The 20600-nt window shown below is 43.8% G+C and overlaps 1 protein-coding gene across 1 annotated transcript in view; it reads left to right on the top strand.

The window, feature by feature from the left end:
* LOC118409063 overlaps positions 1-20435 on the top strand; it is a 129115-nt gene extending 108680 nt beyond the window's left edge. The window contains exons 114-128 of the mRNA XM_035809934.1: positions 14-5007; positions 5245-6302; positions 6463-6560; positions 6849-7113; positions 7540-7712; positions 7950-8096; positions 8242-15797; positions 16083-16352; positions 16544-16711; positions 16957-17130; positions 17393-17489; positions 17837-18294; positions 18482-18742; positions 19059-19139; positions 19550-20435. Of these exons, the coding sequence (XP_035665827.1) occupies positions 14-5007; positions 5245-6302; positions 6463-6560; positions 6849-7113; positions 7540-7712; positions 7950-8096; positions 8242-15797; positions 16083-16352; positions 16544-16711; positions 16957-17130; positions 17393-17489; positions 17837-18294; positions 18482-18742; positions 19059-19139; positions 19550-19639 (15890 nt within the window). The 3' untranslated portion in view covers positions 19640-20435. The remainder of the gene's footprint in view (positions 1-13; positions 5008-5244; positions 6303-6462; positions 6561-6848; positions 7114-7539; positions 7713-7949; positions 8097-8241; positions 15798-16082; positions 16353-16543; positions 16712-16956; positions 17131-17392; positions 17490-17836; positions 18295-18481; positions 18743-19058; positions 19140-19549) is intronic.
* Positions 20436-20600: the final 165 nt, after the last annotated feature.

Below are 20600 nucleotides of genomic sequence, written 5' to 3'. Positions count from 1 at the left end.
CTCGGGAACTATTTTTTCCGCCCAGAGAACATCATTGCAAATGGTGGAACTGTATTCTCATATGCAGACAGCCTACCTTTTGCAGTCACCTGTTCAGGAACACTACAGATACACTATGGCAGTCATGTCTACGATACTCATGTAAATATCATCAACAAGGAGTGGACCCATGTGGCAGTGACCTATGAGCGTGTGACGGGTGGCTGCACCATCTACATCATACACCACAACGGTCATGTGGAAGGAACATCATTTGTGATTGGTGCCGGCTTCTTCCTTCCAACTGGCACAATTGCTCTTGGCCAATGGCAGTATGGCACTGACCCATCAGTGGGCAGTCCTCCAACAATGCACTTTGTAGGACAGATCGACAAGCTCGTCATCTGGGACAGAGTGTTTTCCATCTACGAAGTCGTGCAAAATGCAGAAATGGCATTTGAAGTCTCAGTTCATGGAGTGTCTGGTCTGTGGCAGTTCTCTGAGGGGTGGGGCACAGTTGTGCAAGATACGATACATGGTCACAACATACTGCTACCCTCCACCGGGGGACCAACCTGGTGGATCTCTTCCGCTCACTATGCACTGACAGTAACCTCATCAGTACATCCTCTCTGGGATTTCACACATGCCATCCTACCAACCAATCAAATTTCGGTCACCATTGCTGAGGAATACTGCAGAGACCTTGTCAACACTGCCTCGCTGCTCAGTTCCTGCAGCCCTCTTGGTGCCAGTGTGAAAGAGTTCTATCTGGTGCTGTGCATCCAAGACATCCAAAATTCCCACAATCTGGATTCTGGTACCCATGCAATACATGCATATTCCTCCTACTGTCAAGCTGAACTGGAGTTGCCATATGCCCCAATAGATCCTACTCCAACATGTTTGTTTGGTGTTGTGGACCAAGAGAGTGGTAACTGCACATGCCATGAGGGATACTGGGGCACAGACTGTTCCAACCTGTGTCCAGGTGGTACCATCAACACATGTAACAGCCATGGCACCTGTAACCCATCCAATGGTCAGTGTGAATGTGATGCAGCCTGGTCAGAGACAACAGACTGCTCCACCTGTGCACCTGGCTGGGAGGGAGACGACTGTTCAGTTTTTGTTGCCAATAAGACAGACTCTCGCCCAATGTGCAAAGTATTTGGGCAGGGTCACTTCACTGCTTTTGATGGGACAGGTTTTGTGTACAAGGAACCAGGGGAATTCTTCTTCCTGCAGAACACAGACTCATCATTCAATGCCCAGGTCCGTATTATTCCTTGCTACAACCAGTCTGCCTGCATCTCAGCATTTGCCATGTCCTACGGAACAAATTACATAACTGTCCGTGCAGGCTACACAAGTAACAGCAAACTCCTGATATGGAATGATGGAGAGGCATGGACCTCAAATGGAGCACCCCTTGTCACTCCCCACTTCACTCTCAGTCAAGAATCTTCCCATGAGTACAATTTGGTTGGCCTTGCAGGCTCCCTGTCTGTGAATGTTCGTGTTGTGGACAAATACCTCAGTGTCACTATGCACACCAGTCAACAATCCTGCCACAATGGCTTTGGAATTTGTGGGTCATGTGAAGGCAACAGCACAGCAAATATCACAGACATTTCCACCATACTCACAGATGCCTGGGGAGTTAGTGCTGATGAGAGCTTGTTCACCTGCATCTTCAACAGCAGTTCATACCACGAACAACCAATCATAACAGGAGCTGGTCACTGTCTCCACTTCAGCGATGCCTCAGTTTCCTCTCAACCAACCGTCAGCACATTCGACACAGACCAGGACATCACTGTGCAATTTCACATTAATGCAGAAGCAGACACAGGCATTGTCTTTTCCTACAGTCACACAATAAGTTTTACTGTATTCCTACAGGGCACAGTTCATTTGGCTGTTGGAAGCAACATCTATGACACAGCATTATCAGTAGAAATTGGTGTTTGGAATCAAATCACTATTGTTTGGGACAGACATGGAGGAAATATTGTTGTCTTCTTGCTTAATTCCCTATATTTACAACGTGAAGAAATTGACATCGGAACAACTGTTGCAGTTTTTGCTCCAGGTGGCACTCTTGCTATCGGACAATGGCAGCCTTCCCGTGACCCCTCAGTAACCTCCCCTAGTACTGCCATCTTTGTTGGACAGATAGATGAACTACATGTTTGGCACACGGCATTCTACTACAGTGACGTTTCAGAATGGCATGATCGGTACGCTGATGTTGGAACACCAAACATCGCAGGCTTGTGGCATTTTGATGAGGGAGAAGGTCATGTGATCTATGACATCATTGGAGGGGCACATCTTTACATCTCTGAACATGCCTGGGTGGCTAACAGACCAAGCTGGTTGTTCTCCTATGTTCAGATCACTGTCATTATCAACTACGACAGAGATGTGATTCTACCAGCCCTTCAAACAGAAATAAGAGACCATTGTGAAGCCGTAGTTCTTCAGTCCAGTCTGTCAACAACTTGTGAAGGGATGGGAGAAGCTTCCCTTCGATACTATTACAGTGCCTGTGTGCAGGACTCCACCTTTGTGGGAACCTACTTTGGACCTTTGTCATCAGTCATTGCCATGGCAGATCATTGTAATGCTGCACTACCACAGGTAACAACATGGCCTGGACAGCACCTGTGCAACAGCTTCCCAACACATTACTTCCCAACATGGCAAGGAGAAAACTGCAATGTGGAATGCAGATTTCCCAGCACAACAAGCCAACTGGATATCTGCACATGTGCTGCAGGCTACTGGGGACCAACATGTACCAACATTTGCAAGAGCGGAACTATCAATGTGTGCAATGGACATGGAGTGTGCCGTCAGACAGATGGAGAGTGTGACTGTGACCTGAACTGGAGAGGTGACCCAGACTGTGGCACTTGTTCTCCTGGATGGAGAGGCCTTGATTGCTCATTGGCGGTGACCACTGTTCCAACAACTGTAACAGCAGCAACCCACCTTTGCTCCATATTTGGTAGTGGCTACTACACCCTGTTTGATGGTTCAAACATCCCCTTCAGGGAAAGTGGAGAATTCCAAGTGCTCCATAATTCTGACATCACCATACAGATACGGCAGACGCCATGCAACAACATTGATGTCTGCCTTGTTGCTGTTGCTGTAAATGTTGGCGGCACGACCAGCGTCATTCATGCTCCCTACATCACAGACTCAGACCCAGTTGTGTGGGTGGACAATGCTCAAGTCAGTGCTGTTGGGGATATTGCCATTGGGAGTGGAAACACAGGATACACCTTACGAAGAGAAAGTATGGAAAGAATAGTATTGGCAGGCCCCAATGGCTTTAACATTGCATTACTGACACAGGAAACCCACTTCAACATGGACCTCCAAATTGGAACATCATGGTGTTCAAGTACTTCAGCTCTGTGTGGTCCATGCTCATCAGCTCCACACTCTTGCAATGATGGAGACACAATGTGTCTCATCCAACATTTTGGACTGGCAGCATTTTCTTTACAGTTCAGCCTGACACAGACCTTGATCCAACAGTTTTTCACCCATTGGCATGTCACCCCTGACTCAAGTTTCTTTGCTGCTGTTTTGCACCAATCAACAATCATAGGAATCACACCAGAGCCGGCTGTCCCAACTGGGGCAGGTACAGCACTTTACTTCAATGGAACCGTGGCATCATCCCTTCCTATACCAAACAACATCTTTACATCAACTTCTACTTCTGTACAGTTCCACTTCAACGCATTCAGTGATGACTGCACACTTATCTCATTTGCACATGACAACACCTTTGCTGTGACCATCCAAAGCTCCACCTTGCACTTGCTGTATGGATCCATCACTGTCAGCACAGGAATCCAGGTGACATTTCAAGAGTGGAACCGCATCACATTGGTCTACTCACAAACTACAGGGCAGTGCGAAATCTACCTGTTCACCTCCACTGGACACATGTCCTTCACAAGTGTCTACATTGGAATACACGTGTTTGTTTCAGGAGGGACATTTGCTGTGGGACATTGGCAGGAATCTAACTCGGGATCAGGGAACCCACCTTCTGGAGCCTTCATTGGTCTCATTGATCAGTTTGTAGTGTGGAATAACTGGCTGAGTCCAACAGCAGTCATCCAGAGCTGGCAAGCAAATGTAGCCCAGACAGATCATGATGTTGTCCTGATTTGGGATTTCAACGGTGGATCTGGATTGGTTGCACAGGACTTCATCTCTGGGATTGACTTAGTACTTTCAAGTTATGAGCCAGCAGTTTGGATGAACTCTAATGCTCAAATAGCATCAGTTTCTGCTACCGTTCACTTCACAACATCAATAACACTGTCCACAACATCAGTCATTCATCAACAGGCTGTTGCTGTTTGTGAGGGGCTTTTCTACTCAGGTGGACTTGCAACACAATGTGGTACTGCAGACCTGGAAGCTAGTATTGCTTTCCACCTCTGGGCATGTGTAAACGACATACTCTCTACTGGCCAGCTCAACCAGAGTGCTGAAGCTGTGATTTCTTTTGCAACAGAATGCCAAGTCACCCTTGACCTACCATCATGGCCAGCTCAAGCACTGTGTAATGAATTTCCTGACAGAAACTTCCCCATATGGATTGGAGAAACTTGTGAGAAGTCTTGTTACTTTGGTACACCAAGCCCAACAGACAACAGTTGTGTATGTACTGAAGGATACTGGGGAGAATCCTGTGATAACCTTTGCCCAGGTGGTCCTGACAATTCTTGTAATGGCAATGGAGAATGTGACATAGTCACAGGACAGTGTGTGTGCGAGGAGAACTGGCAGGGCGATGGCGCCTGTGGATCCTGTACAGAAGGATGGGGAGGCAGCGAGTGCAGTGTCATACTGCCACAGCTTCCAGAAGATCACGCTTTAATCTGCTCTGCCCACCGGTCAGGCACAATCATACAGTACAGCGGATATCTGTTCGAGTACATGGAGATTGGAGACTTCTACCTGCTGCAAACTGAGGACTTTGAAGTGCAGGTAAAAAAAACTTTCATTAAATTTCCTTTATTTGCAACTTATTTGTTACTCATGACTATAGAGACAACACTAAAACTCTGTTAACTAAAGAGACTTTGTTAATTGAACAATGACATTTCAGAACACCAAATTAATTATTTGGGTATAAATGCAATCTACAACTGAAATAGTTAACATTTTCTGTGAGAGGTGAATAATATAGTCACAAGTTTACAATGATGCATTGTTCCTCTACAGGTTCGGCAGGTGTCTTGCATGGCCTTTTACCGACCTTCAGTCTGTGTCCGTGCAGTTGCTGTATCATTCAAAGATTTGTCTCTAAGCATTCAATATACAACAGAAGGTGCACCACTCACCTACATGAATGGAGACATATTCCAGACATACGACACATACACTTTCCCTGCCAGGGGTGGATGTGGACTTACAGTACAGAGCTATGGCGGGCGTGGGTACCAAGTGTCCATTTTGGATATCGACTTCAACATGGATGTTTGGGTATCAGCGGGGTACATGGATGTGAACATACAACTTCCCAACAGCCTATGTTGCAATGCATTGATGAGAGGGCTCTGTGGCAGCTGTGATCTGTGCACTGGTGGTTCCAACCAAGGTGTCCTACCATGTGGACTGGCACCAGCAGTCACCACTCCATCACCTTCAGCACCAACAGCAGCTCCCACCAGCACGTCAGGAACAGTCAGCATCACCACCTCGGTGTCCCTACAGGATATTATCAACATGGCATCTTCATGTGCAGTGGCAGGAGAAGACAGCGGCTTTGTGACAGATGACTTCACACCCAACACGAACACTGCTGCCTTGTACTGTCTGTACTTTGAAGGAGGGTCTTCTGCAACTGCCTCATACCTTGACATACCTGAGGGACAGTTCACCACCTTGGAGATGTACATCAAAACCTGTGGGACAGCTGAGTGTGGAGGCACCATTTTCTCTTACACCTCGCAGGAAACCCTATTTGTTTCAACTGCAAGTGGGACACTATCAATTCACCATGGCAATGATGCAACAAACTTGGGCCTAGCATTCGAAGACAACCAGTGGAACCTGCTGACTTTGGTGTGGAGTCAGAGCGACAGATATCTCTCTGTGTACCTCACAGACAGTACAGGAAACACAAGAAGGAGAGGTGCTGTGATCAGTTCAGATGTCTTCCCACCAGGTGGTACATTAGCACTTGGTTCATGGCAGCCAGGCACTGGAGATGATGAAGAGCAACCAGACCCTAGTAAACAGTTTGTTGGGTATATTGATGACATCAGGATTTGGAACAGGTATGTCGTTCTTTCTACAAACATAATTTATGGTACTTTGTCCAGTGTAGAGACATTGTGCAACATTTGTTTACATTTTGTGCTTGAATACCATGCAGGTTACCAGTATGCACAATGCATTTGTGACAAGTATTTGCTAATTGTATAAACCCTTTTCTAGGTATTTCACCAGCATTTCAATTGAGGACCATTGGAACAGATCTGTTGAGACAACTGATGCGGATCTGATAGCCATGTGGAAGCTTGATGAAGGAACAGGTGGATTTTGCATTCACTTCTTACACGATAATGGTGGTGAAAATTGATATCACTAAATACAGATATGAAAGCTTTCTGGTATTATGTTTCTGTATGAATCTTTTATAGCTTACTATTTATTTATGAGTAATTGTAAAAGTTCTTTGTAGTTAAGTAACAAATACCTAATATCAGGCACATAAATAGTATGTGTGTTAACATGTCTGGTCAAACTATATGACGATGATTGGAAGTAATGAAAGTAAGACATTACAATACTCAAGAGTTTTGATGCCCAATGTTATACAGGTTTCACCACACTAGATGCTGTTGCAAATAAAGAGCTGAACTTGCCAACTGCACCCTTCCCATCACCCTCGTGGCGGGAGTCAGATGCCCCAGTGCCGTTTGTATCTCCATATGACATGGGAGTTGCCACTTACACTCAACGGGCAGGTGCCAGGACAAGGCACAGCAGGTCAAGGCGCAGCAAGAGGGACACTAATGCCATTCTGCAACAAGTGGAAGTTGAGACTTTCTGTAGAAGTTTGATTCTTGAAGGCTCCATAGACAGGTGAGAAAATGATGACATTTCATCATAACAAAAAGGTAACATTTTCGTAACATTTCATGTGTATTCCCCAACAATGCTTGTGCAAGTGTCATCATTCCAATGATAGAGTACCTAGTACACCTTGTGAATAAATATTCTTTTATAAAAAGCAAAAATAAGTTGGCTCTATTACATTTATCAGTTCCTATCATGCCATCAGTGGATTTTTAGCTTGCAGTGTGTGGCGTCCATGGTGCTGATAATGTTGTGCTTGTTACTAATGAGTCCATCATATTGTGGATTGTTGAAAAGAAGCAATTTTATACCTACAAAGTGTTTCCTGTACTAGAGAGTAAAAAAAAGCAAAGTTCTATATGCATGGCACTTTGCCACTTGCAATTATGATGCATCATACTTTATTATTAATATTACGCCTTTTTTCCTCAGGTCCTGCAATCCACTTCCCCAAGCATTTCTGGAGCGGTTCTTCTACCAATGTGTAGATGATGTCATAGCATCTAACTCCCAAAGTGCAGCAATGGCATCTGTATTGGAGTTGGCAGACTACTGTCAAGCAGTGCTAGACCTCAACACCTGGCCTGCACAGCCACTATGCAATGGTACATACTATCCCGACACTTTTCTTTTCTCAGCTTTCCGATTCTGAAAAGATTTGACGGTTCTATTCTGCAAAATGGTACTAAGGAGTGAATATAGATTTGGTAAATGTTTAATTGTGGCATAAGTGGTTACAATGAATTCTGCCTGTAGCCAAAACGTTTACATGATAAGACCATTGTGTTAAAATGAATTTTTGACATTTGAATGTTAACATTACTTTATTTTCCATCCTACAGAGTTTGGATATGAGGTAAATTTCCCACTGTGGATAGGGGAGAGATGTGACATCAGGTGTGAGTCTGGTACCAGGAACCCACAGGACCCCAACAACTGTGACTGTTACCCAGGATACTGGGGATCTGACTGTAGCAAACCTTGTCCAGGTACATCCTTTCTTCTCTTAGCCAATTTTGCAGCACAGAAGCCTGGGAATGAAATAACATGTATCCAGTGATAATGCATGTAAATCCTATAAATTCAAAAGATGTAAATCTGTGTGAAGCTGATACCAGGTCCGTCCTGTTGCAGGAAACACAACCACAGGACCCTGCAATGGCTTTGGCAAATGTGATGCTGGAACTGGTGTCTGCAACTGTCCAACTAACTGGCAAGGCGATTCATGTTCAGAGTGCAGTCCAGGTTGGACCGGCATTGACTGCTCACTAGCTGTCTCATCATCCCAGCATGGACAAACTGCAGTTGCCAAGGTCTTTGGTGCAGGACACATAACCAACTCTGCTGGTACAAGTTTTCTTTATCAAGGTGTTGGGGACAGATATCTGCTGATGTCAACAAATAAGGCCCTATCCATTCAAGCAACATTTGTTGCTTGCTACTTGTCTTACAGCTGCATCCAGTATGTGGGAATTCAGTTTGGAAGTCAGGCTGATGGTTTTGTAACCTTGCTGGTGTCAGTATCCCGTGAGGACAATGGCAGACTGGTATCCAAAATCAATGGACTAGAACATGCTCTTGACAATGATGTTGACTTTGGCCTGTCTGGCTTTACACTCAGAAGGTACTCTTACTTTGAACTAGGCCTTGAAGGACCAAGAAATGTAAGTGTTACTGTGCGATCAAACGGAAAGTTCCTGAGTGTTGATGTCATGATACCAAGCAACCTGTGCGACTCATTCATCGGTCTTCTGAGTGGTCATTGTGCTCAACAACCAAGTGAAGCGATCAATGATTTTGCTAAACCATGGCCTCTGATAAGTGCTGCTGATGTATGTTTGCAAAATTACACAGTACAGCAACCCATGCCACTGCTGAATACTGCATATGACCTTGCCTTTGTACCTACCCTCCAGAACAGGACCTGGAATGAAACAAATGAGCTCAATCAAGGTTACCTGCAACAATATGGTGACCATTGGACTGTGCCAAATTGTGACAAAGTAGCCACTGCTAAACAAGGCATGACAGGGGGATACAGCTTGAAATTTAGCAATGCTGCCTTGTTTCCTGAAAAGCCTTTCTTGTTCTTAAAGAGCAATGATGTAACCATTGAAGTCATGATCAAGTGCAAAAATGTCAGCATATGTGGAACAGTCCTTTCCTATTCGTCCAGAGAAACACTTTCCTTGATCATAAACGAAACCGTTCAGTTACATCAGGGAATGCAGACTTTCAATACTGGTTATATACCACCCACAAACCAGTGGATCAGAATCACCATGGTCTATAAGCATGAACTGGGAAAGATCAACATCTATATGTTCAATATGAGAGGGATGGTGAAACGCCAAGAGTATGACATACCAACAAGCATTTTCAACGACGATGGAACCTTTGCATTTGGCCAATGGCAAGCTCCACTAGATGGTATCAGTAGACTACCTCATGAGCCATTCTTTGGAGAGTTGGATGACCTCAGAATCTGGACCAAGGGACTTAGTCCCCCAGTAACCATGCAGTCCTGGGACTACTCCATCCCTCCATCTAGCCTTGGCCTTGCAGCATACTGGTACTTTGATGAAGGACAGGGAACAGAAGCAGCAGAAGTCACCTCTGACAGCACCCTATCTATGTTGTCCAGTCCTTGGACCTCCCCACAATGGAGCCAATCCAACATGCCAATTCTGAAACGTTTCGTGGATCTTTCAATCGGAGTTGTAGAATTTGATAACTATGACACAAACTTGAAACAGCAAGCAGACACAATGTGTCAAAACCTATTGCAGTTGCTATCCCCTCATTGTGCATCCCTTGGAAATGGACTGCATCAGTTCTATCATTTGGCCTGTCTCAGGGAAGTGTCTACCACAGGTGATATCAATGAGGCCTTGAAGGTCGTCTCCCACTATGCAGATCTGTGTCAATCTTCTCTTGATCTACAACAATGGCCAGCAGAGGGCTTATGTAATGACCAGGCATATAACTTACGACCTGGCACACAATGTCACAATGGATGTCTTTTTGGTGCTAGCAAAGCAGATCAGTGCACATGCTATCCAGGTTACTATGGTCACGACTGCTCCTCTGCCTGTCCTGGAGGGTCAGACAATGCCTGCTATGGACATGGTGTATGTCAGCAAACTGGATTGTGTGTCTGTGAGGAGAACTGGAAAGGATTGCCGGACTGTAGCTCTTGTAGTGATGGCTGGAATGGAACTGACTGCACCATTGCAGTAATGCCTTTGATAACTTCCACTTCTGGAGTAGCCACAGTCACAGCAGCATCCTACTACACAAACTTCAATGGTCTTGTGTTCACCTTCCCTGCACTTGGCGAATTTCATCTTATTCAGTCCAACAGAGTTGGTGAGATCTTCAACCTACAGGTCTATCAAACTCCATGCTTCTCAGGTTCAACTTGCACAAGTGCGCTTGGCCTCAAAGTAAATGATGCAACCCTAACGATCATTGGTTCCATCGCCAGCAATGGAAGTCCAAATGTCTATATCAACAGACAACCAACATCTATCCTAACAAATCCAGTTGAAATAGGTTATCAATGGTGGATCAGCTGCCCATCGTCATATCTGTATATCATAGAAGGACCACTGATGGAGATCCAACTCCGAACCATAGGCCAACATGTCCAAATCTCCATAAAGGCAGATGTTTCAATGTGCAGGCATTTCACAGGGTTGCTTGGCAGCTGCACAGTACAGGAGATTTATCCATCCATGATCATTGAGGAAATAACACAAGGCTTCATCAATGGAGAGCTGTCAGACACTTGGAGAGTCTCCCCAGAAGAGTCTCTGATCTTACACAACAACTATACACTACCAATATTGTCCGGTGGAGAGTACTGTTTGTCTTTTAACGATGCAGGTAGTCTCACTCATCCAATTTATGGTGTGTTTGCAAGCAACTCAAGCACTGGAACTCTGTCCGAAGTCACAATTGATTTCATGATCAAACCTGCTACATGTGGAGGAACAATCCTGGCATATGCACATCAGAACACATTTGCAATCACTAATGACTGCCCAATGAAAATTTTCTTTGGAAAGAGAGTTGTCAAAACGCAAATCTACAATGAGATAGACGCATGGAACCAGGTCAGATTCATAATCAAATTTAACAAGCAAGCAACTGAACTCTACCATTGGAAGGCTACTGGACATGTCTCAAGAGAAGAGATACCCAACAGTGACTTTTCATTGTTTGTAGATGGCGGTATTTTGTCCCTAGGTCAGTGGCAGCCATCTCCTGATGCAAGTGATAAATTTCCAAACACCACCTTCAATGGACTCGTAGAAGAATTTAGGATCTGGAAACAACGCTTTCATCCTTCAACAATTCAGGAGACCACCAAACTCAACCCTGTTGCCCATGCATTCTCAGGTGCTTTGTCTGCTCTCTACAAGTTTAATGAGGGAAGTAGTGACATAACTCGTGATCCCGTACACACAAACCACATCAACCTACCAAATCCACCATGGCGACGGCCGCAGTGGACATTTTCAGATGCTGAACTTCCTGTTCTTCGCAGGTCTGACGCCCTTCCCCTCAAGAGCATATTTGTTGACAAATCATTGGAAACACAAGCAAAGACAATCTGCTCAGTGCTCTTGTTGTCAGATACTATCCACCAACACTGTCAGAGCTTAGGAGACAGTGCATCACAGCTCTTCTATATGGCATGCCTGCAGGACGTGTCAGTAACCAGTGATATCACAGCAGCATTTAGTTCAGCAGTTGCCTTTGCTGAACATTGTGATCAGATCTTAAACACCAGAGGGACAGTTCTTCTAAGCCTTTGTATCCTTGCTCAAAATTACACCACACCAAATTGGTTTGAAGGTACGTGTACAGGCTGTGCTTTCGGTGCTAACATGAATGGAGATTGCCAATGCCAAAAGGGCTTCTGGGGTCCAAACTGCACAAACGAGTGTCCAGGAAGTGGTCTGACACCTTGTAACAACCATGGAGTTTGCAGCCAGGATGGAGCATGTGCCTGTGAGATGAACTGGTCTGGAAGTAATGACTGTGGCACTTGCTCAAATGGCTGGATAGGGAGAGACTGCTCTGTAGTCACATCAACTACGTCCAGCATATCCCAGTCAATCCTTTATGGGCAAATCCTAAGCTTTGGTACATTTACCTTTTTTGATGGCATTACCATTTTCGGACATCAAGAGGGTTCCTACCTTCTTCTCAGTCATGTACAATTCCAATTTTCCTTGACCATTCGTGAAGTCATGTGCGTTGAGGTATCGGGAAGCATGTCATGCTTTGACAGCATTTACATCACATATGGAGGAACAGAAGTTGTAATCCTCGCATCGCTACTGAGCACTGATGGTGGTATGAGCCACATCATTGTAAACCACCAAACACAACCAGTGGATCACATGATGGTAATCGCAGAGAATGTCCAGATCAGTCGTGAAGATAGTACAACCTACTTGCTGTCATTCATTGACATTGACGTACACGTATCACTCGTTGTCCCGAGCGGACACCTCCATGTGAGTTTAACCGTACCAGCTGCATTCTGCCATGATTCACTGGGCATGTTTGGAAACTGTGGCAATTCCACCCTCGATAAGATATTAGCAGCGTCATGTCTCAATGAGCCTGTCACCTGCAACCCACAGATATCCCAATCAGCTGTGGACACTTTCCTTGCCGGGTATGAAGTGCCTTCCTATATCAATGTTACCAATGTCGAAAATCTCGTCCCTGTTACTGCAGCAGGTTTCTGCTTATACTTTGAAGACAGCATCATCACCTCCCAGCCTCTCCATCAATTTCCCACAACAACTTTCACATTTGAAATGCTGGTCAAGCCTGTCTCTTATGGTGGGACAATCCTATCCTACACAACATCTCAAGTTTTTGCCATTCTCAACATTGCAACAGGAATTGAAATACACAGTGGTGTAACAGTACACACCACAAGTCTTGTCCTGGAACTTGAAGTGTGGAACCAAATTGCCTTTGTGTGGCGCCCTGAATTGAACTTGCTTGAGTTCTACCTTTTCAACGCAGAAGGCCAGGTGAGCATCAATGCATTCTATCTAGAAGCTGGTGTCTTCAATGGAGGTGGTACCCTTGCCTTTGGTCAATGGTATGCAAGTAGCCCAGACACAGTACCCGATGCAGCCATCTCTGTATTTGTCGGAATGATTGATGAGATCCGCATATGGGAGGGACCAGTCAATCCATCCATTGTTGCAGCAAACTGGGGAGTGAACGTGAGACCAAGAGCCCCGGACCTTGCCATGCTCTGGTCTCTTAATGAAGGTAAAGGTGAAATTGCTGGAGAGTCAGAGACTGGGCAGCATCTATACTTCCCAACTTATAATCACCCAACCTGGGTTGTCTCTGATGCTCCCATCTCAGGAGAAGAGGATTCCCCAAGTCTTGTTCTAGACCCATCAAGCACAGATACTGGCAACTCCTCTTCAAACAGTACATCTCCAGAAGATGCTGATGGAACATGTAGGGAGTTAATCTTCTCCAAACCATTGAGACAAGAGTGCTCTTTGCTTACTAACAGCACATTTGACACCTTTTACCAGCTTTGTGTCATGGAAGTAGCTCTAACTGGAGACAAAGAAGTTGCAGAGACTGTTGCTGAAGCCCTGGTTGCCTACTGTGATAATGTTCTTGAAGGGACAACTATTCCTGACAACATTCTGTGTGGTGACACCTGCCCTGCTGCCTGTGTATTCGGAGAGCAGCTACAGTCAGATCCGTCCATGTGCCAGTGTTTCCATGGTTACTGGGGTACAGACTGCTCACATCCTTGTCCAGGAGAAATCATCAACACTTGTGGCAATCATGGCATATGCAATGCCGACAGCGGAGAATGTGTTTGTGAAGAAGGATGGGATGAAATCAGTGCTTGCATACAATGTGAAGTTGGATTGGTTGGCTCAGACTGCAGTGTTGCACACCTCAATACAACAGTAAGGCCAGCAAGTCAACAGACCAGCAGTATCACCATTGGAGTTTTCACTGTTTTTGGTTACTTCCATGTTACAACCTTTGACGGAGCTGCATTTGAGCTCATGACAGCTGGTGCCTACTCTGCATACATATTCAATGGATTATCTGTGCAGTTGTACGCAGTACCATTCCCAGACATGTGGCATGTGCAGGTCATTACTGAAATATCAGTAAGCTATGGAGGTCTCACCATCTCAGCCTCATTGTCATCCGTCACCAGTAATCAAATTGTGGTGCAGAAGAATGATGGACAAGGATGGCAGACTGTTGTGGTTGGCACAACATTTTCCCACCAAAGTGTTACAGTAGAGTGGATCAGTTCTGACATAGTGGAAGTAACCTACCAGTCAACTACTGTGTACATTGTGATGATTGCTGACATTCTATCTCTGGGTATTCTTGCACCTAAAGACGAACTTGCCACTGGCTTGTGCGGTCCATTTGATGGGAATCTGATCAATGACTTGACTGACCTACCGATGAATCCTGTTGATGTGATTGCATTTATGGACAGCACTCTTTCACAGCCATACTTGGAAGGAACTCTAGGTCCTGAACACCAGGTTGATATACCAGACAACCATCTACACCTGGTACAAACTACAGTTGGTCTAACCACTGGTTATCTCCTACATGTTGACGGCAATCATGTCTACATTGAGAATATCGGAGTTATCGTTCTCCACCAGCTGACAGTTGGAGTGTGGGTCAAGCTTGATGTCACTACAGCCACGCACACCATCTATGTGGTCAGTTCACAAAGAGGGGAGATCGCCCTGCTTGTTGTCAATGGCCACCTTGAGATCTTTTGGCAAGGCCACACTTTCCCAACAACACTTCAGGTGACAACAAGCATCTGGACATACATCTGTGTCACATGGAGAGAGTTTGATGGAAGACTAGAGCTGTTGCAATTCTATGAAGGTTATGAGTACAGCTTCTCCCACACAGTTGGAACTGTGGGGCAACTGACGCTCAGTGGTAGCGTAAGCATTGGACAGTATGTTGTCGCAGGCATCACAACACCAGGTAGAGATTTTGTGGGGGATGTGGACAACCTTATGGTGTGGTCTTATGTCCTTCATCGAGAAGAAATCACAGAGGTTCGTACCACATGCCCAGTGGAGGAGAGGCCTGGACTTGTGTTTAGCCTAACACTGGATCAGGGACATGGTGAAGAGTTTTCTGTTGACATTAACACACCATCAACAAACTCTAGAACCAGGACCAGCACCCAAGTGGTTTTAGTTCCATCTGATTCACCACCAGAATGGCGACCTTCTGATGTGCCTGTGAACTGTGACCCTTTTGACAACCCTCCTGACAGAAACAACACTATCAAAGATGAGGCAGTGAATATTTGTGATGACCTTTTCTACACTGGTATACTTGCAACTTACTGCCAAGATCTGGCAGCTGCTATGATGTTCTACCACAGGGCCTGTGTACATGACGTGTCTGTAAGTGGGGACATCGGACATGCAAACGTGTCTGTGAATATGTTTGCTCTCCACTGCAAGACCGTGCTCAACTTGGATGAATGCAAATTTGAGAATTACTTCAACTTCTGTAGGGAAGAAGCTGACTGGGAGTTACCACTGTGGGTCATCATACTCATTGTCATCGTCGTCTGTCTGATTGTCTTCATCTGCTGCCTGTGCTTCATCCTTTTTGTAAGTTGTTGTCTTTGTTTGATTTAATGACATACACTTTTGAAAGGTCTACTTTAAGGTAGGAGACTTGCTGATAACATGATATTAACAACCAATAGAGCAGGATTTATTGTCTTATGCATTTAAGCTTTGGGTATGGCTTATGGTGAAGTTCATAATCTATAAGTCTAACTTTTCCTTTTTTTTCTTCAGTCTGTGCCCTATAATAACTCAGTTTGCTCCTGTTGGTACCTGTATGAATTATCCTCAATGATAAGTTATCTTTGACTTTGAATTTCAATGCAGGTAAAGAAGAAGAACAAGAAAAGGAAAGCAAACATGTCTGTTGTTGACCTGGCTTATGTCATAAACAACCCTACATTTGAGGAGCTTGAATGGGATGAAGATGACACTCGGACTGTGCGTGACAAGAAAACAATAGTGGAGACCACGTCAGTTGCACCGCTGTTGAAACTGCTCCCGGATCCCCTACGGCAGAGCTGGGTGGGGGAGGAGGGAGAGCCGAGGTTTGGAGAGGAACCGGAGGAAGATGGCACGTCCAAGATGGGAAGTAGGGTAAGGAGCTGGGTACAATTCTTCACCTAAAATTTCTGAATTCTCTAACCTCAAAACATGTACAGTTTTCAGGAATTAGTTGTTAATTTACCATATAGTATTTCAAATATTGATGAAGGTATTTAAGCTATTTTCCATGAAGTCGATACTGCACAGCCTACTCACCTGATTCTTCCACTGACTATGATTAGATGAGTCTCAGAGATGGTGCTTGTGGTACTGATGAACCTCATGCATCAAGTAGTGGGCAAGTACCCAAGAGGAAGAAGCAAAGGAAGAGGAAAAATGAAGTGGAGGAGCTTTGCCTTCCAGAGCCAAAAGAGCAGACAAGTGGGAAAGTTGTCCTTCCTCCACTTAAGGTGAAGACCACATTTCTACTTTTATAGTAACTGTAGCATAGTTAGTATACTATAATTGGAATACTTGGTATACTTAGTCATCTAATGACAGGTAAGAAATGTACTAGTACCAGGTATGCCCAACTGCTAAGTGTCCTCTGGCAACTATATTTATGCATGGACTTCATATCGTTTAATTTAATGATTGGATTAAAGTACTAGCTGTTGTCATGTTAAAAATTAGTCCAACTCTTTGCCTACGACAGGGTATGGAAAGAAGTGGAGAGGGGGATGATGTCATCTCAGACATGAGTGAACCAGCATTTGGCTCTACAGCTTCTCTTCTGCCACGGGACAGTCCACGTCAGCTCCTTCCCAGTCAGCACCCACCTCTTGGAAAATCTCCAGTTATGTTTGAAGAGACTAGAGGGGACAGTGAGGTTAGACCCATTCTCATGAGTATGCGGTAGCTGTTCTGAGCAAGAACTTCAAGACAATTTTCTTGGATTTTACAATGGGCTTTATGCATGTCCTGGAAGCCAGCACGTGTAACCTTACTATGATCATGAAATTTTTGCTCAACATATCTTTTATTGGCCAGATGCTGATAGATGGTGGCAAGTATTTTCATTTATACTATTGGTTTATTAGCATGTTGATACTGAAAATGGTAATAAACATCACTTTACTGCCTCCCTACAGTGTGTTCCATCACCGTTTGTACTGCCTCCACCACTGCCAGCACCTGGGGGGCCAACAAAATCAACAACCATCCTCCCCCCTCTATCTGATGACAAAGGTCAGAGTTATGCTAACAACTAAAAGATGTCAGTGACATTACAGCTTTATAAGGAAATGTTCCTTCCATTTTTTTAGTTGACACTTTAATACATTTAGTTAACATTATTAGGATAGGCCTGATAAATTGTTGCTCGGATTGTTACAATACCACTTAGATGACTCATCATTCATGAATATTTTACTTAGAAGTCAGAAACTTTTAATAGATTTTTCTCTCAAAATATCATAATGATGATATATGATGCTTGTATTTGCTATGTAATGCTGATTTTTAAGAGAACGTGCTCCTTCATGCTTTTGTGTGTGTTACATATTTCTAACCCTAATTATTCCATGACTTTGCAGAAGAGAGCATGATGAGCCCCATGAGTAAAGATGGTACCCATGATGCTCCACCTGTAAGACCAAGGAGACGACGGTATAAGAAGAAAGAGAAAGGGGAGTCTCCTCGGGACCCTACCATTCAAATGTGCAAGCCTGTAGGGACAAACGACTTCCCCAGAGCTGCATCAGAAGAAGGGGATTTACCAGTGGAGCTTCCGGAGATACAAAAGGGTCATCCAAAGATGCCATGGAAACGGCCCACAACACCCACAGGCCGCCCAGAAACTCCCAACAGTCGACCTACAAGTGCAACATCCAGACCCAGGTCGGGGAGAAAGGTAGCACCAGAACCAGCTCTGCCAGCTGGAAGTGAGAGGAGCCCCCGTCAGCTTCCCTCATCACCCGCAGAATTCACCTCTAGCTCCAGACCACCACAACCAGCAAAGATGGTTTCAGCATGGGATATGTCATCAGACCAGGTAATACATCTGACCAGTCTGGACCAATGACAGATAGTCACAACATTTATTTTGATGAAACTGAGCAGGCAACTAAATAACTTTGCATTGGTAAAAGGTATTTTAAAGTGTTGAAGAGTTATGCAATTTATGTTCCTGAAAGGTAAGTTTTATGTGTAGCTTGATGAATTTGTTTGTTTTGCTACAGCCGGACATTGAGATGGACAACATCAAAACAACTAAAGAGCATGCCCTCCCGCCTCTGACAAAGCCACCTGTCCATGATATGTTCTCTCCATCACCCACAAAGAACCCAACCAGAAGGACAACCTACAGTGGCCCAGTGTTCCAACCTGATCCACAATTGTTTGGGGCCATACCTGAAAAGAATTCAGAGTCCAGAAATCTGACCTTTGTTGCTGGGACGTGTGCTCCAATATCAGATGAGGAGGAGCAGGAGGAGGAAATTGTAAGTTGGAAGCTTTCTGCAATTTTGCATGATTGTATCTGTGTGTCTTTTTTAGTGTGTGCACTTGTTCTAGCAATTAATTACCATATAACCTGTACATGTATAATATGACACAGGGTCTGAAAGATATGCTGTAAATTTAATTCATGTACTTGTATTTCATGTCACTCGAAATATATCATTAGCGAGTTACATTTTGCATATTTATGTAAGGACTGTGCACTGGAATTCATGACAAGCGCCTCTGTAATGTCATGATATAGTGACCACAAACCTGCATCTGAATGTCATTCATTGACATACACTGTTTGTGCAGATCATTCCCATAGAACAGACTGCTGAGGAGAAAGCTAAAGCAGTGGAGGTAACAACCAGGAAGATGTCACAGAAGAATGAGGTAAAAGTGCTTAGATCATTAACTTACGTGCGCAGCTTTTGCCAAAGTAGGGCCATTTATTTGCAGTTTCAATAGGTGATGTTGAATTTATTTTGCTTGAGCTGCAACACTGCATCCCATTTGACCAGCCTTCAAATGAGGATAACATGTGTTTTGCTTATCAAGTTTGACAATTGTTACTACCTATCCGGGTAGCAATTGTTGGGAGTGGACCAGATCTAACATAGCTGGACTTAGGGGTATATTAAGGTCCTTATTAGGAAAGTTCAAATTAGTCCATCAGTGGGGAATAATACATTTTCAGCTAAAGGACAGTAGCATTGTGTATCCTGTACATGTATGTGAATCTATTGGACTGTACAACATTTGACTATTTGTCTGTATGTTAACAATAATGTCTCTTATAATAGGCTCGCAAGAAAGCCCGCATGCTGGAAGATCGCAGCTCGGCATGGAAAAGCATCTTACTGCCTCTGGACAGTGACGAGGAACTTGTTTAAAAAGTGGACCAAACAGAGAATTTGTAAACCTTTTATTAGCAGTTAAGCAGGTTTTTGTGTGAAAAAGAACAATGCTACCAAATTAGTGATTAAGATTCCTATAAAATGTTAGCCAAACAAAAAATGTGTGAACTAATAATTTGAGTAAAGACCATTAGATATGTATACACTACATACAAAAGTTGTACTAAGGCTTTTTGTATTAAGTTAATCATATACTACTATATGTCTGACAAATGAATTTAGAAAAATAGTGAATAACAATTCTTTGTTTATGTCTATGCAAGGCTTTCTCAATTCAGCCGAGAGTGATATTTGCGTGAAGTGTATTGCAAACTAGTTATAGTTTTGTTAAGAAGGAGTGATATATATGTTAGGAAATAAGTTTAAGCAGTAATAGCTTGTGTTTGATTTATGGAGATAGTGAGCTAAACCTATGCAGTTGCCTTTTGCTGCATTCATAGATAGGCCTAGTAGTTGCAGTGACAAATTTGTTCTCTTATGCACACTTTTTTTGCACTTCCATATTGTTTGTTGCATTTGTAGACTGGTCTACAGGAGTATACTATACAAAATTTCGAATTCAGTTTGTTTCTTATTAACTGATTTATTGGTTGATTGATTGTAATGCAAATCATTTTAGCATATGTTTGAATAAACAACATTTGGGTAAGCCACGATAGATGAATGATGAAAGTATTTTACATTTGTTTTTAAAATTTCAAAATAGATGTCAAGGATCACTGTTGTTTCAACTAAACCTGCATCTTCATTAAATTGTTTGTATAAGCTGACATTTGATACTGTGGTTCTTCCCAACAGTAGCCTTTAGAATACACGCATTATGCAAAACTACTGTTTACACATACCTTTGAACATTTGGAGGCTGTATAAAAGGATAACTGTAAAACGATAACTGTAGTCTTGTATACAAACAAGTATGCTAATTCAAACAAAATTG

Source organism: Branchiostoma floridae, chromosome 2, assembly GCF_000003815.2.
Source record: "Branchiostoma floridae strain S238N-H82 chromosome 2, Bfl_VNyyK, whole genome shotgun sequence".
NCBI lineage: Eukaryota > Metazoa > Chordata > Leptocardii > Amphioxiformes > Branchiostomatidae > Branchiostoma > Branchiostoma floridae.
This window is presented reverse-complemented; position numbering and strand designations above follow the sequence as displayed.